Below are 27536 nucleotides of genomic sequence, written 5' to 3'. Positions count from 1 at the left end.
CTAGTGAGAAATGAAATAGCCTAGGGAAGGTGGACCGGGGTCAAATCATGGAGAACCAGAAATAGCATGCTCAGAATTTGGACTCGACATGGCATTTTTAGCAGTGTTGAAATAGAATGGAGCTGTGACTTTAGGGGTAGGTAGTAACCTGTCAGCAGGGTGTCAGATGAATTAAAAGGGGAAGGTCTTTGGCAGTGAAAACTTGGATCAGAAGCTGTTGTAAGCTGGTGGCGGTGGTACGCAACTGCTTGGGAGGCTGAGGCAGGAAGATCGCTTGAGCCCAGGGATTTAGGGCCAATCTGGCCAACATAGCAAGACCCCCCAATCTCAAAAAGGAGAAGGAGGAATCGTAGCAGCCCAGTAAGAATAAGGTGGGTGTCACCCGAAGGCACTGTCTCCTTCCTCCACTCACCTGGAGTCGACGGCCACGAATCAGTCCTGACTCCCAGCACTCTGGATTATTGGGAAATATTTGATTAACTGCTGAGTTGGTTGAGGTACAAATCTCTGTGCATTTTCTGTAACTTCCAACAGTCACTTCTAGGGGATACCACAGAACAGTCCTGAATTGAGTCAGCACTTTTGTAAACCCAGACATCTGAGAACTGGAGGGGCAGGGCAGATGAAGCCTCTGCCCCCCTGGAAAGAAAAGTCCCCAGCTTCCAAAAGAAATGCCTAATCCTCATTTTAAAGGCAGCTAAGGTTTTAAGAGGCCACGCAGCTGTGAGTAAGTGGAGTCCACAGTGAAATAAACTTGAGTCCAGCTGTGGAAGAATTTGGCTTAAGCACTGGGGGATTTAAGCAGAGGAGTATTCTGTTACTTGAAGATCATAAATGTGTTAGTCAGCATCTATTTACTGAACCCATGCTGTGTGCACACCATGGTGTGAGTGTGAGGCACGGGGTGTGACCTGTGGAGTCCCCGACAGGACCTGAGAGTCCTGCCCTCTGAGTCTTTGTTCCACACCCAAACACGTGGTCAGAAGAGTTCACCACAGAGATGGCTGAGATGCTGGGAAGGACTTGGCTGAGAAGTAGTGCTCAGCAGTGTCAAGTTCCTCATGGCCTCATCCCCTCTTGCAGGAAATTCCAAGGTAAAGACTGTGAGACAAACTCTGAAAAACAAGATGGCGCCAGAAGGTGGTGCCCGGTCTTGACCATCTCAGAACCCCTGATGCCACTGAGGATGTGTCATTTCACTTGGAATAGGAGGAAAACCACTTAATGCCAACTTGCTGCCAGCATATTCCCTCACCTTGGACCTGTTTCCTGAACACTCCTTTCTAGTTGCTAGCCTGATCTGACCCCGTATTTAGTTGGCCGATGCTCATTTGGTTGAATATAACACAAAGGGTTTTACACATTGGTGCAGAAGGAGGAGGAAGCTAATTTTAACAGCTATGTGTCCTATCAGGGTTGATTTTTATTTTTATTATAATCTGCATTTAAAAATAAACCCAAAGCAATCCAAGTGACTTGTCTTCTCCAAAGACAAATGCAGTGAGGCCCAGAGAGCCCCAGGCTTGGAAATCATGTTTTACTTTTACTACCAGCTAATTCTATGACCTTATTTTCCCCTTGAATAAAATGAGCAGGTTGGACAAGAATCAGAGGCTACAAACTAGCAGTGCGTGGTCAGCCCCTGACCTCGGTCATGTTTTGTGTGACCTCAACAGTATTTTATTTTCTAATTGAATTTAAAGGTCTTTAAACCTGGCAAGCACTAGGTGACTTGCCACGGGCAATTGCCAGGCAATTCCTTATCTGCCTGGCATTCAACTCTACCTGCCCTGCACGATATTCTTTGTGGTTCCTTTTATCTGAAATAGACTGAGAAATTCTGAATTTCTTTGCACCTCCAGGTCTTTTATGCCCCTGCCTGCCTTGCCCTTTAGTTTTTGGAATAACTAGTTTCTTTCAATGGAAAAAAAAAAAAATCACATATCTGGTAATGGCAGACAAGCAAACATCTAATTACTCCAAGACTGCTAGGTCAACAGGTGTTATAAGCTCTAAAGAAGCTCCGTTGTGTTTTGTTTTTAATATGTTAATGATACAAAGGGAAAATAGTTATGGAACCTCAACATTGAGATGTATAAAACTCTGCCTAATTGTTTACAGCATTGGTTTTCAAAGGTATTGTTCCCCGGGAACATTTTTAGAAATACAGATTCTGGGTCCCTGCCCCAGACTTCTAGAATGAGAATCACTGGGTGTGTTTTGTCATCTGTCAAATGGGATGATACAATAGTACTACCTTGCCTGGTTACCAGGTGGATTGAATGTCATGCTATCTGTAAAGAATGCCACAGTGGTTCCTTAAGGGGAACCGGGCGCGGATGCTGCTGAAGGGCAGCGACCATGCTTACCAACTCGAGTTCTAGAGACACTCTCCCTGTGTACATGGAGGAGTGTGGAAGGTAGGGGATGCGGTTTTGTTTAGGCCAACAGTAAGGTGGCACAAACCTGTGTGGGCTGGTCTTGAGGAAGAGAAGGGAGGCCAGCGGGGCTGAAGTGGAGTGACTGGGTGTGGTGATGAGGTCACCGGGATAGGAGAGGGGCAGAGGTCACCTGAGGTCTCAGAGTCATTGTGAAAGACTTTTTGTTTCTGCTCGAGTGAAATGGGAACCCTTGGACATCACCTGTCCCCCGAAAGGACTTTTGATTACATACTGCTGCCTCTGCCAAGTGGCTATATTTCAGGGTAAAGAAATGATCCTCATTGGTGTTTAAATCTCTTCTTTACAAAGTAATCAAAGGTGGACACAATGTATAACAAGGGTGAATTAGAAAGTCCAGTCGCCATTGTGAGCTCAAGTTATTGATACAGGCACTGAGCAGCAAAGGATGCTGGAACCATTAGGGAAGGAGCTGGAGAACACAGGGTGGGAACTAAGGAACCATCCCATGAACCCATGGACCAGACTCAGACTTAGGGTCTTAGTCGTGTGCAGACCATGAAATACAGACTCCACCAATGGTACATTCCTGCCAAAAACCTTGCACCAAAGTTGAACCAGGTCCTAGGTTAGAGGTTAAAACAGGACTGCAAGGAACAGGTTAACAATCCCATAGGAAAGTCATCATGTAGAACTGGAATCCATTGGTTCCCACACTGAGACAGTGCCTTCTAAGAGAGAGGTGCCTATTCTAGAAAGGAGACCTGAGGGAGATATAATAGATGGAGTTTATTTAAATCCTGATTTTTTAAAAAACCAAAAAGATCTTTTTGTGGTAATTTGAACACACACTGAATGTTAAATAACATTAAAGAATTATTGGGTTTTTTTTTTTTTTTTTTTTTTTTTTTTTGGTTAGATGTGATGACAGCATTGTACTGATATTAGAAAATGTCATTTTTTAAAATTTTTACAGACTGCATTTTGATTCATTGTGCACAAATGGGGTACATCTTTTTGTTTCCATGGTTGTGCATAATGTAGATTCATACCATTTATGTAATCATACCTACACATAGGGTAATGATGTCTGTCTCATTCCACCATTTTTCATTACCCCCCTCTCATTTCCCTCTACATAATCTAAAGTTCCTTCATTCTTCTCTCACCCTCCACCTCCCCACCCCCATTATATATCATCATTCACTTATCAGGGAAAACATTTGGCCTTTGGTTTTTTGGGATTGTCTTATTTCACTTAGCATGATATTCTGCAGTTCCATCCATTTATCTACAAATGCCATAATATTATTCTTCTTTATGGCTGAATAATATTCCATTGTGTATATACACCACAGTTTCTTTATCCATTCATCTGCTGAAGGGCATCTAGGTTGAGGGAGACATAAATTTGTGTTTAGAAGTGAAATGACATTATTTCACAAATCTGATTTAAATATTGCGGGAGAGGGGGAATAAAGCAGAAGAGTCAAGAAAGGCAAGATAGTATATGGGGACTCATTACATTATTCTCTCTCCTTTGTGAATGTGTACATTTTCAAAGAAAAGTTGTTTCAAATGCAGATGCAAGAGAAGATGGAAAGGTGAGAGAAGGAAAAAGAAAGGCCTTGCTTAAGACAAAGTTGCCGCTAATTCTTCCCTGTTTAGGAAAATGATACCAAAGAGTGAAATTCATTTACTGTTACTAGATATTATACAGTAATGATACATTGAACTCATGTTGAGATATATTCTGCTTACATAAGGCCAGCCCCTAATTTCCTGATTGCATGACAAGCTCATAAGACAATAACAAGGAAGAGACTGATGATGATAAACACAAGGTGGGGAACCTTCCCTGCCCTCTGACAGGTGGCCCCTCAGCACATGCAATTAGAGGGCAAGGCTGGAGGCAGTTGAGGGCTGAGTTCTGTTTGACTGCACTCCTCGGGATTTCAGCTCTGAAGTCCCGTGAGGTTTGCATTTGTTCAGATACGTAGCATAATCGTGCATCCATGATCCATCACTGAGTGTGACCTTGATCTATAGAATGACTAGCACCAGACAGATTGAGGTATTGAGAATTGTTACTTTGGAACTGGTTGCTGGAAAACCTGGATGGTAATTTTTAAACTGTGTACTTGACCCTACAAACCACCCCAGGCTCCCCCTGGGCTCCTGTACTTAGCTGGAAAACACAGGCAGACCTGAAATGCAACGATTCCATTGAAGATGGGTTGGGCTGATTTTCGAAGTCATTTCTGTCCTTGGAGTTTTCTGCTCTTATTAAATGCTAGGAGTCTAAAAGTGCCGTTAATTTAAATTCTTAAGCATGTACTGCCAAACATCCATCATTGTTTTTAAACAGAAAAGATAGTTGAGCCGAAACATTAGGAGGATTTAAATCTCTATTCCTCATTTGAGTCATTGTGATATTAGTTTTAAAGAAAAGATGTAAGGTGGTAGGGATAATTTATTATCTAGAAAGGAAACTGAACTTCATGGCTCATATTAGGTTTTATGGTTTATATTTCCTTAAATTATCATTGGCATATGAATACATAGACCAGGATGTGGCCTTTGATAAATTCCACCTAAGAGCTCAAGCTGGTGTCTACGGATTCACTGACCAGCTTCTTCTGCAGTGACTTTAATTGATTCCATGTAAAGGGAAACAGATAAAATGACGAGAGTGAAAGAAAGCAGTATATGTGTTTATTTGTCACGAACATGAGCCTCTAGCATGTGCCTGGTAAGGTCCTAGGCTCTGAAGGACAGCAGTGAGCAAAACCAATGAAGCCCTTATCTCGGTGGACCTGAGATTCCACTGCATCTGTGGACAGTCCTTCCTGCACCTCAGAGGTGGGCAAGCATGGGGGAACCTGGCTTCAACTCCTCTCTCCATCCTTTATCAGCTGTGGGATCTGGGACAAGTCACTTAAATCCCCTGGGCTTTGGGATCCTCTTGTATAAAATGAGCATGAAAATCATACCTATATTGCAGAGTTGCTGGGTGGAATAAATGAGTTTAACATGTGAAAAATACCTTCCCAAGAATTTGGTCTGCAATACGTGGGAGCCATTGCCTACCCTGGCGCTGGAGGCGTAGAAGGTACTCAAAGGGTAATTAATTCAGTACTTCTGCATTTGAACATTTAAAAGTCCGTGTCTATATGTCCATCAACCACTAGTATGTGATTTGTGGAAAAATACCTAAAATTCCCTGATTTTTCTCTTTCTCTACTGGGAGAAGAACCACTCTTTTCAAATACTTTTGACCATGCCTTTCAATTGGCAAACCCTGAATTAAGAAGAAAAATGAATTCTTCCTCAGGGAGGAGAGATTCTGCACTGTTGTGATAATAGCCACCTTTTATAATCATGCCTTCAAATGCTATTTGGGTCTCTGTGACCTGCAATTTCAGGCTCTCTTGCTATAATAAGGAATCCCACAATCACATGTCCCAAGGTCTGTTTTCTAGGTCCCCAGAGGCCCTGTAAACTTGCCTGTGGCAGTAATTATTGAGTGGTATGTTCACTTCCAGGCCCAGCTCCGTGAGCGGCCGGAAGGAGCAAAAGGGCAGTGAAGAAGAGTGGCCCACATTGTTGGTGACACAGAGAGGCCAGGCAGCCATCAGAAGGAGGAGGGAGGTGTCTGGGATAGTAGGGCTGTCTTCCAGGGAGCCTCTGGGGATCTCAGGGGGCCCAGCAGCCCTGAGACCGAACAGGAGCCAGCTTGGAGGAAGATGTGTCCAACTGAGCAAGTGACATGGTCTGACCTGGTCTCTGCTGAGAAACTCCATTGATAGTTTCCCTCTACTCCACGTATTCCCTCCTCTAGCAGAATAGGCTTTGGTGAATCTACCTGGTAACTGGGGAGGTCAGGAGAGGAGTGGCCACTTTATGGGATCAGTGGGTTTGGAGAAGCAACCTGTGCCAATCCCATGTGTTCTTGGTCCTGGGCTGTGCAACTTTGGCCTCCAAGCCCCCATGTCCCAGTGGTAGCAGGGCCTTTGTGCAGACCTGCCCTTCATAGGCGACAAGGAGCCAGATGGCAGTGTCCTGATGGATCCCGCATTCCACAGACCTGATCCAGGAATCGCGTTTAATTTGGGTGCTTGAGCAGTGAGGAAGCCCGTCTCCCTCCCTCTGCCAGTGAGTTGTGTGGACTCACCCTGTAAGGAAGGTGATCTTGGGCTTGGCTACAGTGAGCAGCGCAGTGTGGATGTCCAGGGCTGACTTTTGCCATGAAGAACTTTCCAAGGAGAACATACCATAACAGATGTTTCTGGATCCTCACTCAACTCCCCGGGAAGAGTGTGTGCTGCTCTCTCTCCAAGGAGTCCTGTCACTCCTGCTTCAGTCTCCCCCACTGCATTTCCTGAAATTCCACGTGCCAGTTAGCAAGGAGAGGGTAGGTGGGGCTGTGTGGTTGAGAAGAGCCTCAGCACGGAACCAGCCTGGGGCAGGAACAAGGGGCAGCTCACATGCCTCCCGCCCCCACCTTCAGCCTCCGGAAGGGGAAGACCTGACTCTGAAGATCATCTTCATGCCAAGCAGCCTGCTCAACTTCCCTTGGAGAGCAGAGACTATTGAAAATAAAAAAAAAGAATCCCAGCATATGGGGTTTCTGTGAAATATGGCTTGGGTCCATTTTGACCCTTGTGACCAAAAATACAAGATAGTTTAGGCCCCACATGGAAGAACCTGATTCACTGGAGTTAGTCTCTTAGTGAAATCACCCACCCCAGCACTCCCAAGGCACTTAGTGTCTGCGAGGACAGGGACACGTTGGAAGCCCTCTGTGGCTGTGGGTATGAGCCAGATGTCACTCTGACCATTTTATGTTTTATCTCAACTGCCATGCATGATACAAGTATTATCTACCTTAGAGACCAGGACACGGAAGCACAGAGATGGAGTAACTTCACATGGCCTGGAAGACCAGGGTCCTGTCTGCCCCAGTCTGTGCCTCAGCCTCTCCCCTAGAATACTCTGTCCCAAGGATAAGGATTCCGAAAATTCCTTGTTCCCTGGTTTAAATATGGTCAAACAACTTAATATGTTCCTTTGTTATTAATCAACTCCAATCCCAAAAAATCCTGTGTAGTCATTTTAGAGACACCGAGAACCCTTTGCAACCCCAAGAAAGTTTTCCCTATCAGCGGCCAGCATATGCAGCATTATAAAGCATGGTTAAAACTGTGGATATAGCTCAGTGGTACAGCCCTTGCCTAGCATGTGTGAGGCTGTGGGTTCAACTCCCAGCACCAAAAAAAAAAAAAAAAAAAAAAAAAAATAAGAGTGATAAGAGTGTTTTAGAAAGAATAAGGACTATATTTTATATATTTATTGGAGGATAGGATAGGTTTTTTAAAGACTAGTTCCAAACATCTTTTAATGAAATATTTATAATTACTGAATCCAGTGGATGGTGTGTGTGTATGCTCGTGGAGGCTGGGGGATGCAGAATGGTAAAGCTTTGCCCTCTGCCTGCCATTTCTGGCAGGGTCTCTCAGACCCTGAAGCCAGGGCTGAGTTCCACCAGCCAGCTTCAGCACGGAGCTTCTGGTTTTACCTGGGGCCTCTTCCCCCGAGATGCCAATGTGTAAATGTTTAATATGCAGAGCGGTGTTCTTAGCCAGCAATTCAACAACTTTCTAAGGGATTGCCCTGCAAATAAGGGGATGCCTGCAGTTGTTGAGAGTGCTGATATCTAACGTCGGTTGTCTTACATGAACATTGGACATGGGATATTTTTCTGATAAAAGAAAATAAGTAAGGATTGGAGGTATAGCTCAGTAACAGAGTACTTGGTTATTATATGCAAGGTCCTGGGTTCCATTGCCAGCACTGGAAAAAAAAACAATATTGGATAAGCAAGGAATTTCTAAAATCATGATTCGGCATTAAAACAGTATGCATTGTTTTGTTGTTGTTGTTGTTGTTGTTGTTTGCAGGGGGGAGGTGTAGCGGGGATTAAACTCAGGGGCACTTGGCCACTGAGTCACATCCCCAACCCTATTTTATTTCCACACAGGGTCTCACTGAGTTGCTTAGAGCCTCGCTTTTGCTGAGGTTGGCTTTGAACTCACCATCCTCCTGCCTCAGTCTCCTGAGCCACTGCGATTACAGGCATGCACCACTGTGCCCAGCTAAACAATAGACTTTTAAAAAGCAGGACAAACGTAGGTGACAAAGGGCAAAAAGGATGGCAAGCCTTTGGTCTCAGCCAGAGGAGAATGTTCCAGTGTACGTTGAGGCTGTTGGTGGACACACCAAGAATTTGCCGTAAGAATCCGCTTTTCTCTGTAGTGGTCACGGATGACTCAGTGTCTCTTTGGTACCGTCAGTGTTTCAGCACTTTCCAGTTAGCCAACATTTCACCGAGGGGTGTCCTGTCACCAGCCCACAGAGTGTAGAGGCCACACAAGCTCTGGTCACAGTGGGCTGGAATCAGTCAGACCCTGCCTTGGGGCTCTGTACCCTCAAAGCCTTTCAAGCAGACCACGTGATGGGTTGCTGCTAGTTCTGCTTTGAAGCCAACAATTTAAAGGGACAATGTTTGAAATTTGGTCTGTCTCCATGCACAGCCTCTTAGCCACTGTTGTATAGGGCGATGGCATTTCTGAGCTGAATGGGCCTTGGGGACCTGTTTGTTCCCTTTTCAGTCTGGCCCTCAAATTCCTGGTGTGGAGGAGGTCAGTGGCACCAAGCACCCTCTCCCCAGCCTTCTCATTCCTGAAATGAACATAAAAGCCACTATGTCGTTCCCTTTTCACTGCCCAATTTATTAAGTCCTTCCACCACTCCAGAGCTCTGACATTCTGTCCCCCTGACTCCTTCTTCTTTCTCTTTCTGTCCAGTTCCCTGCTCTGTTGGAGGATCCCTAGGCAGTATATCCTTGCCTGTCCTCCATATTGTATTATTAATCTGGGGACGCCACCTAAGATCCATCTGTGCACATTAAGAATGAGGGAAGAATGTCATCTGTTGCCTCCACATGGGTTGCCTTTTGACTTGGATGTCCCTCTCCCCACCCCGAGTTTGACGGTGCCCTGGGAGGCGGGGACGCTGCCCAAGGCTGGCTGGGAAGAGAGGCAAGGAGAGGATGAAGTGGGGCCGTGTCAGTTCCACCCGACACTGTAAGAAGTTTGGGTGGGAAGCTTCTCCTGACGGGAGGCCCCATGTGACCCAGTGTGGTGTGCACGATGTCCTGATCTCCATGTCAGGCTCCTTCCGGAGAAATGAAACCAGTGGAAGTTATATGTTAGAGATTTTCTGCAAGGTATTGGCTTTCTTTTTTGTGGAACTAATTGGGAAAATCCCAAATCCCACCCTTTGCTGGCTGCCTTCTACAGGTGGCATTTTTTCCCTCTTTCTCAAGGAAGCCTCAGCTCTGTTGTTGAGGGCTTTCAACAGATCACCCCCACCCACCCTGATCATCTAGGACTGTCTCCCTTACTTAATGTCAGTCACATCGTCACAACAACACCCAAGTGATTGGGGGTTTTTCGTTTGTTTTGGTTTTGGTTTGTTTTTTTTGTTCTTGTTGCTTGTCTTGGGTTTTGTTTTGTCTTTGCAAAAGCTGGGGTTGGAATCAACGACTCCCAGCATGCTAGGCAAGTGCCCTTCCTGTGGTTCTGAGCCACATCGCCAGCCCCATAGCCTAGTGTTTGATTGAATACCTGGGACAGTAGCCTGGCCATATCGACACATCACACTGACCCATGTACCCTCCTTCCAAGAAGGATTGTGGAGCCAGCGGATGGCAGCCAGGCCTGGGGGCCTTCCTCCCTCGGGCCTTCCTCCTCTGTCACTTGCAGTGACTTTCTTTCCTTCCAGGAAATTTGTTAGAATCTGTAAACTCTGAAAAGCAGATCTTCTTCCTGGAGTTGCAACTCCTAACAAGGCCACATGTCCCGTGAGCTTTGGGCGCTCCCACACCCTGAACTGACTGTTGTGGTGATGGTCCCCATTACTTAACTGACCAAATGTCTTGTTCCATCTTAATTATGGGCTATTTAATTCTGGGAGCCATCAGCAATTTCTCTGCTTGTCAACCAAGCATGTCTCGCTCCTAAGAATTGCTCATGAGCCTTCCCCTTTGAGGCACTGGGGGAAGAAAGGTTTTAACAATGGAGGCTTTTATGTGGTTTTCTTGGATTCCCGTAGTTCTGTTTTGTTGTTGATGTTGTTTTGTTTGGGGTGAATTTGCCCATGGTACCCAAAAATCAAATCAGGGTCTCGTGCTTTCTCTTGCGTGTGCTTTACCACTGAGTTACACTCCAGCCAGACCCTCAAATCTAGTTTTTGATGGATTACTTCCAGGACCAAGAGAATCTCCGTGAAATAAAGTGTACGGAGGAGAAATGTGACCTCATGGATTGTCGTTGTAGATTATTTCTCCTCTCCTGTCTTAGAAGAACCTCAGGCCAACTCTGAACACTCACTAAGTAAAGTGGACAATAAACGAGTACCATTGGGTCAATGAGACTGACGAGTGATCACTGTCGTGTTAGGCGTGGTGATCACGTACAGCATCACGCACAGCTGCTGGCACAAGCGCTTCCGTGTTCAGCACAAAGCCCCGTTTGGCAGGAAATTCAGGCACAGATGACCACCTAGATGACCGATCTGTGGTCACAAGCAGCAGGGACAGGGTTTGAACCCAGGAACTCTGGCTCCAGAGTCCAAGCTCTTAATCACAGTGGTGTCGGCCCTGCATGCTGGACACCTGAGATAGTGTGTGTTTGATGCTTTCATGAACCATTGAAGTTGATGGTTTCTTGTGCCCATTATCATTTTACATAATCAGGGAACATCTTGCTGCCTGTTCAGTGACACTCTAAGACAATTTAGAGTTGTTTTATTGGTAAAGAAGTTGGGTCTAAGACATACCAGGATATAGCTTACAGATGGGGTCTTCCTTGCCTGCCCGCGCAAGACCTATTGTCCAGAATAACCAGGCTTTCAGGGACACTTGGACTGGAAACTCCATTCCCTACCTTGCAAGGCCAAGGTCAGTGGCACCAGCCAGGTGCCTGGTACCATCTTCGAGGTCTTCAAGCCATTACACCAACCCCCCTGCTTGCAGAGCTACAGTGGGTCATGGGTGGGCACAGACATCTCTCTGCAGTCCTTAACCCCTTCTGACAGATGCAGGGACTTAAGGCTCAATATTTTGGTGTATTCTTTTTCTCCCATTTCAGAAAAAACTGATTTCTCATCTTCCAAAAGGAACATGTGATTAATGGCAAGTCTCAAGTGCCTGCAGTTCCTTGATAATTGCTTCTTTAAAAAAAAAAAAAAATTTATGGCCACCTTCAGAACATGGTTGGATTCAGGCAGTTCAGAAGGAATTTCTGGTGAGTCAAGGCAAAAAAAGGTAGTTGTCTACAAATGACCACACCTGTGTCTCTACTTCAAGTCATTGTGCTTTTCCATTACCACAGCAGGAATTGCCAAAATAATAAATATCTGCCTCGTATTCCATGAGTTTCTCTATCTGATGAAATAAAGTCAAGTCAAAAGCAGTAGAAGAGAGGTCAAAAGGTGGGTCCACTTCTTCAGCTCTGTATCTGGGAGGTAAACATGTTTTCGGTGCTGGGCAGGTACAGTGAGCTGGTCCTCAAGAGTGGTCCAGGGACCTTGTTAAAATATAAGTGCTGATTCTGCAGGTCTGAGTGGGCCTGAACTGCTGCATTTCTAACGAGCTGCCCTCTGATGCTGACATCACAGGTCCATGGACCTCACTGGTGGCAAGAAATTAAGGGACAGCTCAGATCGCTTTGGGGAGAGGACCTCAAGGAGAAAAACTATCACAATTTAATAATGTTCACATCAGTAGTCACACTGATTGATGTAGTAGCCACTGCAATTCCTTTGTGCCCAGGAGAGACTGGGACATCAAACTACACAATTACTTGCCCATCAAGGGACCATTTTCTTCATCATCTGCAAACCTAGACCACGGTCTAGGAAGTGATCCTTTGAATGCTATCACACAAGTGTAGATTAGTATATGGGATTAGGGATCCAAATGGGGCCTGTAATAAAAGAATTATATAGTAGACCCCACCACCTTATTCATGGGTGATATAGTTGAAAATCCCCAGTGTGTGCCTGAAACCTCAGCAAGTACCAAACCCTTTACACACTGTTTCTTTCTTACTATAGACTTTAGCAGCCTTAAGCATATGATTTTTTCTCTCTTTAGTAAGTTGAGAACTTTTGCCTTTTCGTTTATAGTAAGTACTCTATGAGTTTTCTTTGTCACATCTGAATTATCAGCAGCACTTCTTTTTGTTTTGTGGCCACTATTAAGTAAAATAAGGATTACCTAAACACAAGCACTCCGATATGACAGTCAATTTGATAACTGGGATGGTCACTTAGTGTCTACCGGGTGGGTAACATATACAGCATGGATACACTGGACAAGGGAGTATTCACTCCCCACAGAGTGGGATGGCACAAAATTTCATCATACAACTCAGAATGGCATGCAATTCAAAACTTACAGATTGTCAATTTCTGGACTTCTCCATTTAATATTTTCAAATTGGGGTTGACTGCAGGTAATTGAAAAGGTGGGAAATAAAACCACAGATAAGAAGAAACTGCCACCGTTGCAGATGTTTTCATACACATTGTCACTAAATTAGAGAGGCAGTAAAGAGGAAAGCCAGAGGGAGCATGCAGGTCTGTTGTACTAGCAAACTCACTGACATGAAGCCATCATGCTACTCTGACATTCTCCCTCTGGCTTTGTTTAAAGGTTATACGGGTGGCCAAGTGCTAAATTTTCTTATCTGATGCTTGCTTGCGCTGAGCCTTCTAACACTGCATGCACTGTGGCTAATGTAGATTTCTGGTCTCCATAGCAGCAAATCTGCTTGTGCTTAATAAGTGAAAACTAGAACCTACAACTCTTAGTCTTTTCTGAAAAGACTCTTTTCTTTATTATTTTGGAGGGCAGAAATGCCATCTCTGGGCCCTGCTAGGCAGTAATCTTTTCAGGGAGCTTGGCCTGTGGTTTTGAAAGGAACAGCATCACAGCAAATGGCCCAGAGTGGGCTGTTTAATCCTGTTATCCTAATTAAATGGTAAAAGGCTCTTTATAAACTATAGTTCCTGAGACCAGGTTTCTTTGCCACTCATCACTGTAGCTATGATGATGACTGTTTGTGGTCAAGCAGAAATAGAAATTCCAATGACATTATTTTTTTCCTGAAGATGAGCTGGTATAGGTATGGCTGACACAATGCCCTATCTTTGTTAAGACTGATAATATCCTTGTAGCCAAGTATAGTTTACTCATTCTCCCTCTCATCTTCCCACTTCTCGATGCCTTTTGACCTCCCCCCTCTACCTAGCCTGGACAACAGCCCATGAGCTATTGTAACAATCTACAAAGTCCGCTCTTTGAACAGATGCCAGACTCAAGGCATGAAAGTATTTTCTACTGAGGGGCTTTCTTCTTTTCCTTTTTCTTCTCAAATCCTTTTAGCCATACTTTAAAAAAAAAAAAAAGCAAGCAAGAAAACTATAGGAAATACTGTATATTGTGGTAGAGTGTAGCAAACAAATTTACATGCTCTAAGGGGAAAGGATAGATGGAACTGTGCTTCTAGTTTGAAGGACTATTAGTTTAGGGATTCGTGGAGTGGGTGTCCATTGGTTCACTTGGTTAAAGTTATGTGAGCATATTTTTTCCTCAAGGTCAAAAATTAAGAGAGTGGATTCTTATAGACAAGAAGAACCATGATCTTCCTCTATCAGGGGCATTTGTTGCAGATAGACACTGTTTTTCACTTGAATTAGACATGATTCATCTGCAGCCTGGGAAAAGATGCCCAACACACCCACATTGAGTGGGTACCAGGGTTCCAATATGGAAAGGAGTCTTCCAGTTACATCATCACTATTTAATCCAGGCCTGCTTTGTTGTTTGCTTTTGTCTTGTTTAAATAGATGGGCGGCAATTCAGTTCTATCTTGGTCTCCCAGTGACAGCAGGTGGCCTGGACCTCAGTGTTCTCAAGGAGCACTGAGGTCAGAACCAGGAGAAGAGATGGGACGGGTGGGGAGTGAGCAGATGGATGTTCCTGGTGTCCCCTCTACAGGTTGAGAGTGTCTCCAGCAGCATCCTCGACAGCAAGGAGTGACAACAGCACCGATAGGCAAGGGAGCATACCAGACAGCAAGCTCAGTAATATCAAAGGAAGGGGATGATGGGCCATGCAGAATTTCTGTCCCCACAGGCAGCAGCATTCCTAGTTTCTGAGCTAAGCACCTCTGAATTGCAGTGCCCTTGCTCTGTGACCTTGAACAGCGACCTTGCTCCCTTTCCTGTCAGGCCTCAGTTTACCCCTGTATGAGCAGTTGGCATATCACTCAGGGCTGCCCCAGGCCATCGGGCATGTCACTCACGTCTGTCTTGTTCTGCGTCCTAGGAATAGAGCTGTGCCCACCTGGAAAACGGTTCATGATCACGATGGTGGCGAGCTTCGTGGCCATGGCGGGCCAGTTCCTCATGCCCGGGCTGGCCGCCCTGTGCCGGGACTGGCAGGTGCTGCAGGCCCTCATCATCTGCCCCTTCCTGCTCATGCTGCTCTACTGGTCGTGAGTATCCTCCGCACGTGTCCCTGTCCTTCACATCCCTGCATGCTCAGGGCATAGGCCCTGTGGTCCCAGACTGCCCACGCCTTCAAGCTTGTGTTTGCATAAGATTTTTTTCTCTTGATATCATTTTTATGGTATACATTGTTCCAACATTCACCGAAGTACACAGAAGAATGGAACAGGCCCCCATGTGCCCGTCACCCAACTCCAGTGGTCTGCCCAGGGTCAGTCTGGCTTCAGGGCTCCTTGCTACAGCCCACCCCTCCACCCCCAGGTTATTTTGACATGAGTTTTTATGAAAGGGTCTGCAAGCCAGGGTCAGGGTCCTCACTTTGGGAGGAAGATCTGGGGGTGTCAAAGGAATGATGTCCACTGCTCTGGGTGAAGAGTGGACAAACTTCAGCCTGTGGGCCAAAGCCAGCCCACCATCTGTGTGTATAAATAAAGTTTTACTGGAACATAGCCATGCTCAGGTAACGACACACGCAATGCCCAGGGCCGCTTTGCCGCCGCAACCGTGCAACAGAAACTGCGAGGCCCACAGAGCTGAAAGTGCTTCCTATCTGGTCCTTTAGAGGAAAAGCACCTGCCCGCTCCTGCTCCAGATAAGGCCAACGTGACTCTCACAACCATATGTAACTTTCAGGTTTTGACTTGCTGACTTTAGAGGGAGAAAAAACAAAACAACATCAACAACTGAATACACTCTCTAGGGGATGTGACCTCTGGGCACCTGGATTTTTAAAAGGTCCTCAAGAGGATTCCTATTCAGCCAAGTTGAAAAACCACTGCTCTATGGATAAAGAGATTGAAGGAAAAATAATAATCTGACCTTTTTTATAAATGCCTCCTTCCTTCCTTCCTTCCTTCCTTCCTTCCTTCCTTCCTTCCTTCCTTCCTTCCTTCCTTCCTTCCTTCCTTCCTTCCTTCCTTCCTTCCTTCCTTCCTTCCTTCCTTCCTTCCTTCCCACCCCTGAGATGATCAACGTGCCACTGTGCAGATGGCACGTGCTGCTCTGCATTGTTAAGCTGCTGGCCCTCGCCACCCACTGTGGCCTTGCTTTAAGTGTTCACTGGAGCCGAGAGGCTTGGCTGTTCATCGGGCTTGCTTCTGAGGTGCCAGGGAGGGGAGACAGCACCTGCTTTGACTTCACAGCGCTGCCACCTGCATGCTAGGAGCAGAGCCACCCTCCGGGAAATGAGGGTGAGCGAGCAAGCAGGCACATTCTCCTCAAGAGCCTGGCCCTGCTCGCTGTGACAGGGGAACCTAGGGGCGGCAGGGAGTCAGCAATAGCTTGAACAAAAGGGTGGGAGGCGCTCACCAGCCACAGCTGCCCAAACCAGGCTCCTCTGCTGGCACCCAGCCCCGGGAGCCAGGTGTGGCCCAGGATGCCCTTCTGCCTCCAGTAGGGTCTTTAGAAGCCAAGGAGGAGGTCGTTTCCGGGAGCAGCCACTGTCTTCCTTTTATCTTCTAAGGAAGCCCTTCCTGTCCCCTGCCCTGTGGCATCTGTCACTGAGCTTTGCTTGTTTGGGAATTCAAGGGCACTGATTTATCTAACAAATGCTCACTCTGTGCTTGACCCCATGCCAGGCGCAGACTGTGAGCACTTTACGAACAGCAAGTGAGTCCCTTCTGGTATCTCGTATTCCATTATGCGGAGGACAGAGCTGTGGTCCCCTAGCTGGCTCGTTGGAGCCTGGACCAGGAGACATCCACTCTGGCCGCACCTTGTGCTGTGCTTGCCCTCCCTCGGCTCCATCTTGCACCCCTGCCCCACACCCCTCCCTGCTCACCTCCACTGCTTCCTGGTGGCCCTGGGTGCTGTCTGCCCACCCAGGACTGGAGGAAAACACCTCTGGAGCCTCACACCCCAGAAAGGACATACAGCACTGTTCCCCCGCCACCCCACCCACCACTCCCACCTCCCCCTGCACCTGTCCCAGGTTGGAAGAGACCTAGGGGAAGATCACAGAGAAGGGCCTGGAGTAGCTCCAGGTCTGCAGGGCTGGCCTGCACTGGAAAGGGCTGGGGGTTTTATTTATCTTTTTTTAGTTTAAATTTTAGAGATACATTGAAGTTAATGACAATCAAGATAAGGCATTCATTGATTTAAACACATTACAAGATGTGATAAAAATTCTTTGAAAATACACAACTTTAAAAATAGAATTCTATCACTTTCAAAAATGCATCCTGGGGACTTTATCAAGTACAAGTGAGCCTATGTGTGTGCAGGGGCAGTGGCCCCACAGCACCGTGCCACGCACTCACAGCTCTATGCTGCCATCAGGCTGTTCTGTCCCAAGCAACCTGCTCCACACTTGAGTCCCTGCTTTCTCATCTCCATAAAAAGTAGGTCATAATAGTTCCCACTACACACAGTTGTTTGAAGACTGAAATAATGCATGCAGAGGGGATGCACAGAAGCAGTCTGGAAGGGAGACTCAGGTACAGAGCCTGGAGTTCTGCCACGTAACAGCTGCGTGACCTTTGACAAGTGCCTAACCTCTCTGGGCCTCAGATTCATCAACACTCAGGTTGGAAAAGCCAATAGGAGAAACACTTAAGAGTGATACCTGTGACTTAGTGCCACGTGTGTTGATGAATATGTGATTATACCAATAATATTAGTATGTTTTATTCATATTATTATTATTGAAGGTGCTTAGCACATCAGGCCTATAATAAGTTCCCATAAATATTAACTGTTAGCTAATACTATTCCTACTATTATTATATCACCTCTTTATATGTACAGGAGTCCAGATATAAAGGGGTAAAGAAATCAGCAATGAGGACAGGGAATGTAGCTTCATGGCAGAGCACATCCCCAGCATGCATGAAGTCCAGGTTTGTTCCCCAGCCCAGTGGGGGAAAAAACAAAACATAACTTGGGGGTGAGAAATACATTCCACCTTTGCCTACCAGCCTTGAAAGGCTCCACAAGAATGATTGGCTTTTAAAGACGGTGGAAGTGCCTGCCCTTTTTCATCTCCCTAATTACAGCCTCTTCCCTTCTGCTGCGGTAGGCTTGTCATTCCACAGGATGCAGTGGCCTGCTGGGGAGAGGGGGTGAGTGGCAGCACCAGCCGGCACAACCAGCTGTTGGTGGCAAAATATTGAAAGTCGCTCATTTTGCTTTAACAAGCAAGTAGTTATTGCAAGCACCCAGGGTGCCCAGCCTCATGCTTGGTATTTTAGAGTAACTCTAAAGAGCAGCCATGTAAGCGCATGTGTTAACGAGAACTATAACCCCATCTGTGCGAGGCGGAACCCCAAGGTTTCCGGTTGTTAGCTTGCAGGCAGTGAAGACAAAGGTGTAGAGATTGACCAGACGGGATCTCCTGGTCAAGAGAGAGGACTGAATGGGCAGAGGCCCCTCTAAGCACACACACAAATGCTGGATACAACATAACATCAAAAAAATACAACACGGAGCCCCAATGCAGGAAGGAAGTTACCAGTAGTAGAACAAGAAGATTCTGACAGAAATAGCTCACAGTGTCTGAACCAGAAAGAAGCCTAAGGAGCTTGGGTTTGAAGACTTGCTCAGTGGCTAGAACTCTCAGGCCTTGCCAGGGTTTGGATGTGATTTGTACCCCGGGGGTTCCTATGCTGGATGCTTGGTCCTCAGTATGGTGGTGTTGGCAAGTGGTGGAACCTTTAAGAGGTGGGACCTACTGGGAGTCAGTCTGGTCATTGGGGGCATGCCCTTGGAGAGGGTTGGTGCTGTTCTCACAGAGTAAGTTAAATCCCACAAGGATGGGTCGTTAGGAAAGACTGAGCCTGACCTATGACTCTGGCTTCCCGTCTCACCACCTGATTTCTTCCACAAGCATTCCTGCCTCTGTGATACCGTTAGGGTTCACATACGAGGTGTCCCCTGAAAAGCTCATCTGTTAAGTCATGCAGGAGTGTTCAGGGGTGAAATGATTAGATTACAAGAGCTGAGACCCAAGCAGTGGATTAACTCATTTGACACGTTACTGATTTGAATGGATTACTGTAGGTAAGCAGGGTGTGGCTGGAGGAAGCAGGCCAGCTGGGGCTGTGCCCTTGGGGGCCACATTTGTCCCTGTTCCTCTCTTGCTCTCTCTGCTTCCCAGCTGCCACGAGCTGAACAGCTTTCCTCTGCCACACCCTTCCGCCCTGATATTCTGCCTTACCTCAGGCTCCCAGCAATGGAGTTGGCTGACCATGGACTGAAACTTCTGAAACCATGAGCCCCAGATAAACTTTTCCTCTCTAAATTGTTCTCATCAAGTATTGAAGACTTGACTAACACAGATGCCATCTGCCATGAGGCACTCACCAGAGGTTGAACTGATGGGGCCAACTAATCTTAGGCTCTCTGCCTCCAACACTCTGTGCTAAATAAATCTCTTTTCTTTATATACTACCCAGTTGCAGGCATTTTGTTACGGAAACAGAAAAAGAACTAATACAGGTTTTTCGTGCAGTTGGAACTGAGCTTCTTAAATAAACACAGGATTCAAAATTGTCAGTGATCATAGGACCAAAAAAATCTTTGCCCATCACAGGAACTCAGCCAAAACCGACTGGTTCCCTGGACTGTGAGCAAAAAGACTCGCCCTAAAGAAATAGTAGTCTTAAAGTCTGCATATGCGTGGCTGTGTGTTCCAAATTCCAGCCACCCACTACGGCTGAGAAATAGACTTTCCAGGGTCAACAACAGAACCTCCTATGGAGCTAACTCAAGACTCACATGAAAGAAAATTCCTACAAAAGATGAAATCACAGACAAAATTCACAGATCTCTGGGGAAACCATTATGAAGACTAAAAATTATAGACTAGGAAATTTGCATTTCAGGAACTATAGAAATCAGAGCAATCTGAGAGAGAAGTTAATTTGGCTATTATTTATTGAGTAATTACCAGTTCCCCATGCCAATGCTATTCTAGATGCCAAATATACTACACATTATTAAGTCCCTACTCCCTTGAGAAATACAATACAGGGGTGGGAGGGATCCCACAGACCACAAATCCATAAATAAGCAAATCCTGTGCTTCTAGATAATCAGCACTGTGATGAGAATCCAATAGCACAGTGGGATGGAGAGTAACAGGGCCTGGGCAGGGAGCCCACCTGAGGAGCTGAGCCTCATGCTGACACCTAAAGAACAAGAGAGAAGTCATGCTGAGTTCTGGGTGGAAAAGTGTTCCAGGCCAAAGGGAACAGCCAGGACAAAAGCTTCCATTGGCTCATTCTGGAAGGGGCAGAGGAAGGTCAGTACCACTGGAGCCTGATAGACAAGAGGGATGAGTAGGAGACTCAGAAGTATAGGCGGGGCTCTTTCAGTACCATGCTCCTGTTCTAAAAAGCTATGGAAATGCATCAGAGGGTTTTAAACAGGGGAATAGCGTGCTCTGGTGTGTGCTTGGAGAGAATCTGTCTGCTGTGTGGAGCATGGACAGAGCACAGGAAAGGGTTGACGTGGAGGCAGATCACTCCTGTCTGCATGAGCTGCATGGAGCTCAGCATGTGAGTCTGAGGTAGGAAGTGGTTGGGATGTGGGCTCTGGATTGTGGGTCTGCTTGTGAAATGTGCACTCGAAGGTGAATCTTGTACTCTCTCTAGGAATGCATTAACCCTGGGAGTGGTAGTCTCCCAAGGATTAGCAAAGCCCCAGAATGTCAAAAACATCAGAAAATAAAAAGGTCTGATCAATATGCAACCCTTCAGCAGCTATAGGGTTACAGAAATGTTCTGGAATAAAGTGACCACAAAGGTAGAGAAGCCAGCCAGCACAAGGCAGCAGCAGTGTGATATACCCACTGGACACGGAGTTGGCAGCAGGTGTGGGGAGCACAGGTGCTCTTGGTGATAGGGAAGATGTGACCCATGAATGGTCTGTGCCCTGGCGAGGAGAGCCGAGGCAGGAGATGCGTGTCATCACGCAAGGTGCCTGAGGATGCTCATAACACATTTAGCCTCCTGAGCCAGGCAGACCAGCTGTGGTTTCCCTGTGGGCTTTAGGTAAAGGAAGAGCTGCAGAAGCCAAGGGCCAAGAGAATGAAAGGAAGCACCCCTGTGGATATGGCACTCCAGTGTGTATCCCAGGGTCAGATTTAAGCTCTTTGTCATGAAGCAAGAACAGAAGAAGAGTTCGCTCGTGTGACATAATCCCTGCCACAGGTAGTGGGTAATTCCTCTAATGGACACGGATGCCTGAAGCTAAGATCCACCCGGCCTTTGTGCCAAGTAGGAATTCTTGTTTAATCACTTCGTGTGAGCATTTATCATCCCTTAGGAAAGGGCAACAGAACTTCAGTTAATCTAGGAGGAAGTCATACTGACTGATCCTTGTTCTAGAATAAATGTAGAATTCTTCCACGCTCACAGCAAATAAATGGGAGAAACAGTCAAGATCTAAAATACAGGAAAAAGGAAATGTCTAAGAGGAGTCCTTAGATATGCCAGGAAGATAAGTGGCAGGTGGCACAATGATGGAAGAGGATGCTGGTTGGAAGTGCCACTACTTTCAAATGGTACGCTCTTTCGAGGTGGAACCATGGAGGGTGCCGAAGAGAAGAAAAAGAAGGTTCCTGCTGTGCCAGAAAAATGAAGGAATTATGCAGAGCTGAAGATAAAGCGCCTAAGGAAGAAGTTTGCCCAAAAGATGCTTCAAAAAGCAAGGAGGAAGTTTATGAAAAAGCCAAGAGTTACCACAAGGAATATAGGAAGATGTACAGAACGGAGATTCAAATGGCTAGGCTGGCAAGAAAAGCTGGCAACTTCTATGTACCTGCAGAACCCAAACTGGCATCTGTGATCAGGATCAGGGGTATCAATGGTGTGAACCCAAAGGTTCGTAAAGTGTTACAACTTCTTCACCTTCTCCAGATCTTCAGTGGCACCTTTGTTAAGCTCAACAGGGCTTCAGTTAACATGCTGAGGATCGTGGGACCATATGTGGCATGGGGGTACCCAAACCTAAAGTCAGTGAATGAACTAATCTGCAAGCGTGGCTATGGCAAAATCAATGAGAAACAAATTGCCTTGACAGATAATGCTTTGATTACACGATCTCTTGGTAAATATGGCATGATCTGCATGGAGGATCTGATTCATGAGATCTACACTGTTGGAAAACACTTCAAAGAAGCAAATAACTTTCTGTGACCCTTCAAGTTATCTTCTTCAAGAGGTGGAATGAAGAAAAAGACCACCCATTTTGTAGAAGGTGGAGATGCTGGTAACAGGGAAGACCAGATCAACAGACTTATTAGAAGGATGAACTAAGGTATCTACCATCATATTTTTGTAATCTGGTTAGTTAATAAAACAGTACCTACTCTCAATGTAAAAAAAAAAAAAAATTATTCAAACTGGGAAAAGGTGCACCTTCTGGGACTGCAGCCTGCACCAGGGTACAGGGCTGGTGACAGCACCTCCCTTAGCCAGGAGCCCCATGCATGGCACTGTCTGCTGCTGTATTTAGAGACCCAGGTCTGAGTTACATTAAAACATCCCTGAAGATGGCAGGGTGGAAGATGGGGTAGGTACGACGTGGGACGGGGTGACAAGAGTTTTCCTGGGTGGAATTCCCTGCCGAGGAATGGCAGCAGGGAGCAGGCTGTCCACGTGCTGTCTATCTGAGGTGTTCTAGAGGAACCCACAGGAGGGAGGAACTCCAAGGGGCTCTCTCGCAGAATGCCGGTGTGTGCCATCACTTCACCTCTGGGCGCATCTTTTCTACTGAACAGTTGGGATGCAGATTCGGTGAGCAGCCGGGATGGCTTATTGGACACATGCTGTTTTTTAAGCAGAGTTCTCTAGGTGTCGGGACCATCATCACGGTCCCTCCTCAGGGACCATCTTGACACAGAAGGGAAACTACTCTGTAATTTATACCCCGTGCCTCCTCTGAGGCAGAGGCATGCACTGTGGCATTCATCAATTTGAGCATGTCTTAAAATTTTCAGGACACACTTTCCCCAAGATCAGCTGCAGGCTTTGAATGTGTGAGGATGTCTTAACCATCCTGCTCTTGCATGGGGTCGCAGTTGTGGTTGGTGGGATGATTCCTGTTTTTAGATGGGGAAGCCAAGGACTCAAGAAGCTTTGGAAAAGCACTCAGAAGTAGGGAAAGTCATTAAAGACTGGTTTTCAAAGGCCAGTGGTTCTCAAAGGGCAGCCCCAGGACCGAGTCTGAGAAATAGTGTTTCCAACAAGTTCCCAAGTGAGGCTGATGCTACTGAACTTGGTGCTGGGGGTTGGGTCGCCTTGAGAAGCACTTCTGGAGTGCCGATGAACCCTGAAGTTGGAGAAGCGGTCACATGTCAGGCTACCCGTAGCAGAAGAAACAGCCTGACTTCCTGCCTGGGAATGTGGGACCTGGTACGCTTCAGATAGCGATATTAAGAAGACACAAAAGGAGATCCTCTGAGTTAGCCATGTAGAACTTCAAAATTTTGTAAATGAAAGAGGGTTCAAGGTTCTAAAGTGAAAGGAAACAGGTACCACCCTGTGGGAGAGAGGTGATTCCCCAGCCCAACTTCACTGCAAGACAGATGCTGTCTTGACCATCTCGGAATAGCAAGTGGACTTCCAGTGGTGTTCCTGGGAGTGACGGAGTGGACCAAAGCTTGTCCTAGATGAAACCACTTTATCTGCACCACAGGGACAGACAAGGTGGAGGCTTCCATCCTGGCTGTGTTTCTGGGTAACAGGGGAAAGGTTGCCTTGATTACCTGATTGGCCGCCAGTAGCCATGGGTGTCTTCTCTGAAAGTTGTTACTGCTCACAGCCTTTCCCTCCATCTCTGCAGGGCAGTGTTGGGGAGCAGCTTCCTTGCACCGTCTTTCAGGACTTGTCAGCACGTGCCTAGTGGGGAAAGACCCTCACCTCGCACTCGCCTAGCACATGCGCTCTGTGTGAGGCACTTGGAGGAGGCACAGCGGGCGCGCTCCAGATGCAAGTGGACGGGGAGTCATTAACGGCGCCCCATTCAGTTGGAATTTCATTCTGATGAGAGAAAAAAGTGGTTGGCAATCAGCACGATTATCAGAAGCATCGGGGACAGCAATAAGAACATAATAAGCCGTATGGGAAATAATGAGGAAATGAGAGAAAGATTGGGCTGTGCAGCATACCGTGGGAGCATAAGTAATAGTGTCAATTCCCCAAATGAAAGATAAACGTTCATATGGAGGAGAGCCGCGCTTGCAGTCATCAAGAAAGGGACTTTAATTATTAAAATTTTCAAGAGAAATGTGATTGCAAAACATGTAGATGGCTTCAGGTTAGATAAATCTCCAGTTTGAAAAAATATTAATTTAAACATAGTCCTAATTCTTTAAATAGCATTAAAAATGTTTTAGCCAGAATAGTACTAATTTTTAACATTTCTTGAGGGTTTGTTTGGGGGAGTCATTTTTTGTTTTATTTATTTATTTATTTATTTTTTGTGATGGGATCTCACTATGTTACACAGGCTGACCTTGAGCTCCTGGGCTTAAGGGATCCTCCTGCTTCAGCCTCCAGAGTAGTTGGGGCTACAGATGTCTCCCAGACCTGGCCAAGGCTTTGTTTCATAGGCAGTCTATGCTTTCAAATCCTAACTCCTTTCATCCTCCCAAAGGCCCTCTGAAGTCTAGGACAACCCAGTGCAGATAAAGAAACTGAGGCACCCAGAGATTTGATAGTTTGTTTGAAGGCCTGTACTGCTAAGCAGCGCTGGGGTCTGAGTCCCGCAGGTTGGCTCTAGGGCTGATATAAAGGCTACTGGCTACTCAGCTCAGTCCTGCACCCAGGGAGCTGCTGAGCCCAGGAGGCTCCTGTGTTACTGAGCACAAGATGCACTTGGCACAGCGATGCTTCCTATCCAGGAAGGAGTCCCCATGTCCTCTTTTTTTATTTACTACATTGTTTAACAATTACAGAAACATTTCTTAAAATCATTGGGGTATCACTACCTACCCTGATAGGGGCTTAATAAAAATTTAAATGGATGAATTAATTTTGCTTCTTGTTGCTAGAACAATTTTAAAAGAGCCATTAAAATTGTGTGACTGTATGTGTATAGTGTGTGTGTGTGTGTGTGTGTGTGTGTGTGTGTGTGTGAAATCTAGCAGTGATCAGCAGTTCTTCTTGCCCACATAAGAGACGCAACACCTTCCTCCATCAAGAAGTTTTATTTCAGAAGGGGGTCAAAGTGCTACATAATACAGAGAGACTTTATTACAGATCAAATAAGGGCCGTGGAATTCCCTGCACGAGGAGGGAGACTGAATTCACTTACGCTAACGATTAAGTCACACAGGAAAATTTCTCCCTCAAATGAAAAGGGAAGAAGTGCATCATAAAAAGCTGTAGATTCTTGGAGTCTGAATAAATGTGCGGAAATTATTTTTAGCAGATTATCAGTTAATTTAGGGGGATGTGTTGGAAACAAAGAAAAAAATTTAGTCAAATCCTATTTTTGTCCACAAATTATCTAGATTGGGGAAAGATTGGATAATACTACAAAAGGCAAACATAGAAATACAAATGGCACTCTGTATTTCAATGGCAAAAATTGATCAATTAAAAGTGAGATCAGAATGTTCTCTAAATTGGTGTTTGGGGATTACTGATGGCATGGAATTTTAGGGACCTCTCAGGCAAGAGGCTGCTTCATTTTGCCTCATTTTAAAATTCCAAGTATGTAGAGATTATGTAAAATATTAGCAACCCCAGGGTCAACACAACTGCTTCCAAGGAGAAGTGGAAAGAGGCCCAAGAAGATGGGTTAAGTGTGGTCATCCAACACCATGTGCTGTACCAGAGCATCAGACTCTGCCCCAGGCCAGCCTTTGTCCTTACCAATCCATGCAGAGAATGTGCTCCAAGAATCCATCCCACCACCCCACCCACCAAGGAAGCTGGAGTTGCTTAAATTTAGCTCGAGAATCCACAGCTTTCCCAGGCAGAGAGCCCCCGAGTGTGTCTGTTTTGTGGGGTTGATGGGGCTAAGCTGTGGACAACTGGCTGAAATCAGGTAGATGGGCCTCCGGTGATAGGTGTCTAATTTTAAGTATTTGCTACTGGCAACGGGCCAACGTAGGGGACCCAGCCATCTCAGGCATGGCCTTAGAGACTCTGGAAAAACACACAGCCAGACCAAAGAGTGGCAGCCCTGGACAGGAGATCAGAGTGGCCTCAGTCATTGAAATCGGCTGGGTTGTCACAGGCTTCCATGGATGTCAGGAGAGGTGTATGTGGAGATGGCTAGAGGCACCTCCCAGAGCCATGGGTGAGGTCAGGGCAGGACCAGAAGGAAGCCTCCCAGAAAATGAGTCAATGTCTGCCACCCTGCTGGGGACCAGGATTAAAGCCAGTAGGTTGGAAGAGGCTGGTTCCCCAGGGGCTGGGGGAGCTGATTAGAAATACAGAGGTGCCAATAAACTCCCATGAGATGCAGGAGCAACAGAAACCCAGGTGCTTTCTGCCTACTTACCTTTTCAAATTGTTTTGCAATATCACAATAAATATCTTTATTGTTCACGGAGGCGCCAAATCAGTTCCCCCTGCAGCATTATATTTTGAATGCCCTTTGCGCCTTGTACTTTCTGTAGCCTGATAACCACCTACGTGGATAAGGAGGGGGAAAGCGGAGAATGTGAGCCCAGCTACGCTCCTGGTTATAGCTTCCAGGTGAATTCCAAGTCTTCATCTGCTTATGATATGAACTGAGGAGCATTTTGAATTCATCTCAATGATTGTACATTCAGAGTTGGTTAATCATAGAAAGATTAGCTCCAAAGACATTTTGGGTACTGACTGTGTGTGCCTGGCACAGCCTGAAGCACCATAAGAATGTTTGTTCAATGCATGTCCGTGCTCAGCATGGTTTTTGCCTTTCAGAAGGAGGGACTGGTAGCCCTGGGGCTAGGTAATGTTGGAGCCAGGCAGATCTTGCTGCCATTCCACCCACCTTGTCCCACAGAGTAGGGAAACTAAGGCCCAGAGTAGTAAAGTGACTGGTCTAAGGTCACAAAGTCTTCCATAATTTTTTTTAGCAGAATGCTAAAACACAGAGTGCTGCTTCTCATTCAGGAAGGATTCCCTGTGTCCTTTTTTAAAATTTACTACATTAATTTTTTAAAAAAACTATAAAGACACAAAGTTATGAGCTTATACGACAGAATAATTAGTGGGATGGTACTTTTAATTAAGAAAAATCTCCCTGTTCTACATAGATATTTACAGGGAGTCCATTTGCCTTAGGAAAACCTTGGGGCTTAATCATCCTCAGAGCCAATCTTTATTTGATTTCAGGATACCCATCCCTTGTCTCCAAATTTCTAAGTTTAATTCATCTTTATACTATACCTTCTAGCTTTATTTTTTATATGTACCAAAGAAAAGTTTAAAAAGAAAGTCCATGCAAAAACACATCTACTAGTTGCAAGCTTATATTTTTATAAACCTTTGAACTAGAAACTAATATTTTCCCAATTAGTACTTAATTTGATTCTAATCGTTCACTGACCATTTTGCT

General features: G+C 45.9%; 1 protein-coding gene and 1 pseudogene across 4 annotated transcripts in view; both read left to right on the top strand.

Moving 5' to 3' along the window:
• Window positions 1-27536, top strand: part of SLC22A23 (solute carrier family 22 member 23) — a 181989-nt gene that overhangs the window by 118460 nt on the left and 35993 nt on the right. For all 3 annotated transcript variants that reach the window (XM_079146377.1, XM_079146381.1, XM_079146378.1), the window contains one exon: window positions 14857-15025. In XM_079146377.1, coding sequence (XP_079002503.1) covers window positions 14857-15025 — 169 coding nt within the window. The remainder of the gene's footprint in view (window positions 1-14856; window positions 15026-27536) is intronic.
• On the top strand, window positions 21564-22353 carry LOC306665113 (large ribosomal subunit protein uL30-like; annotated as a pseudogene). The gene has a single exon. The product of its transcript is annotated as a large ribosomal subunit protein uL30-like (transcript).

The sequence above is a fragment of the Sciurus vulgaris genome (assembly GCF_902686455.1).
Source record: "Sciurus vulgaris genome assembly, chromosome: 7".
NCBI lineage: Eukaryota > Metazoa > Chordata > Mammalia > Rodentia > Sciuridae > Sciurus > Sciurus vulgaris.
This window is presented reverse-complemented; position numbering and strand designations above follow the sequence as displayed.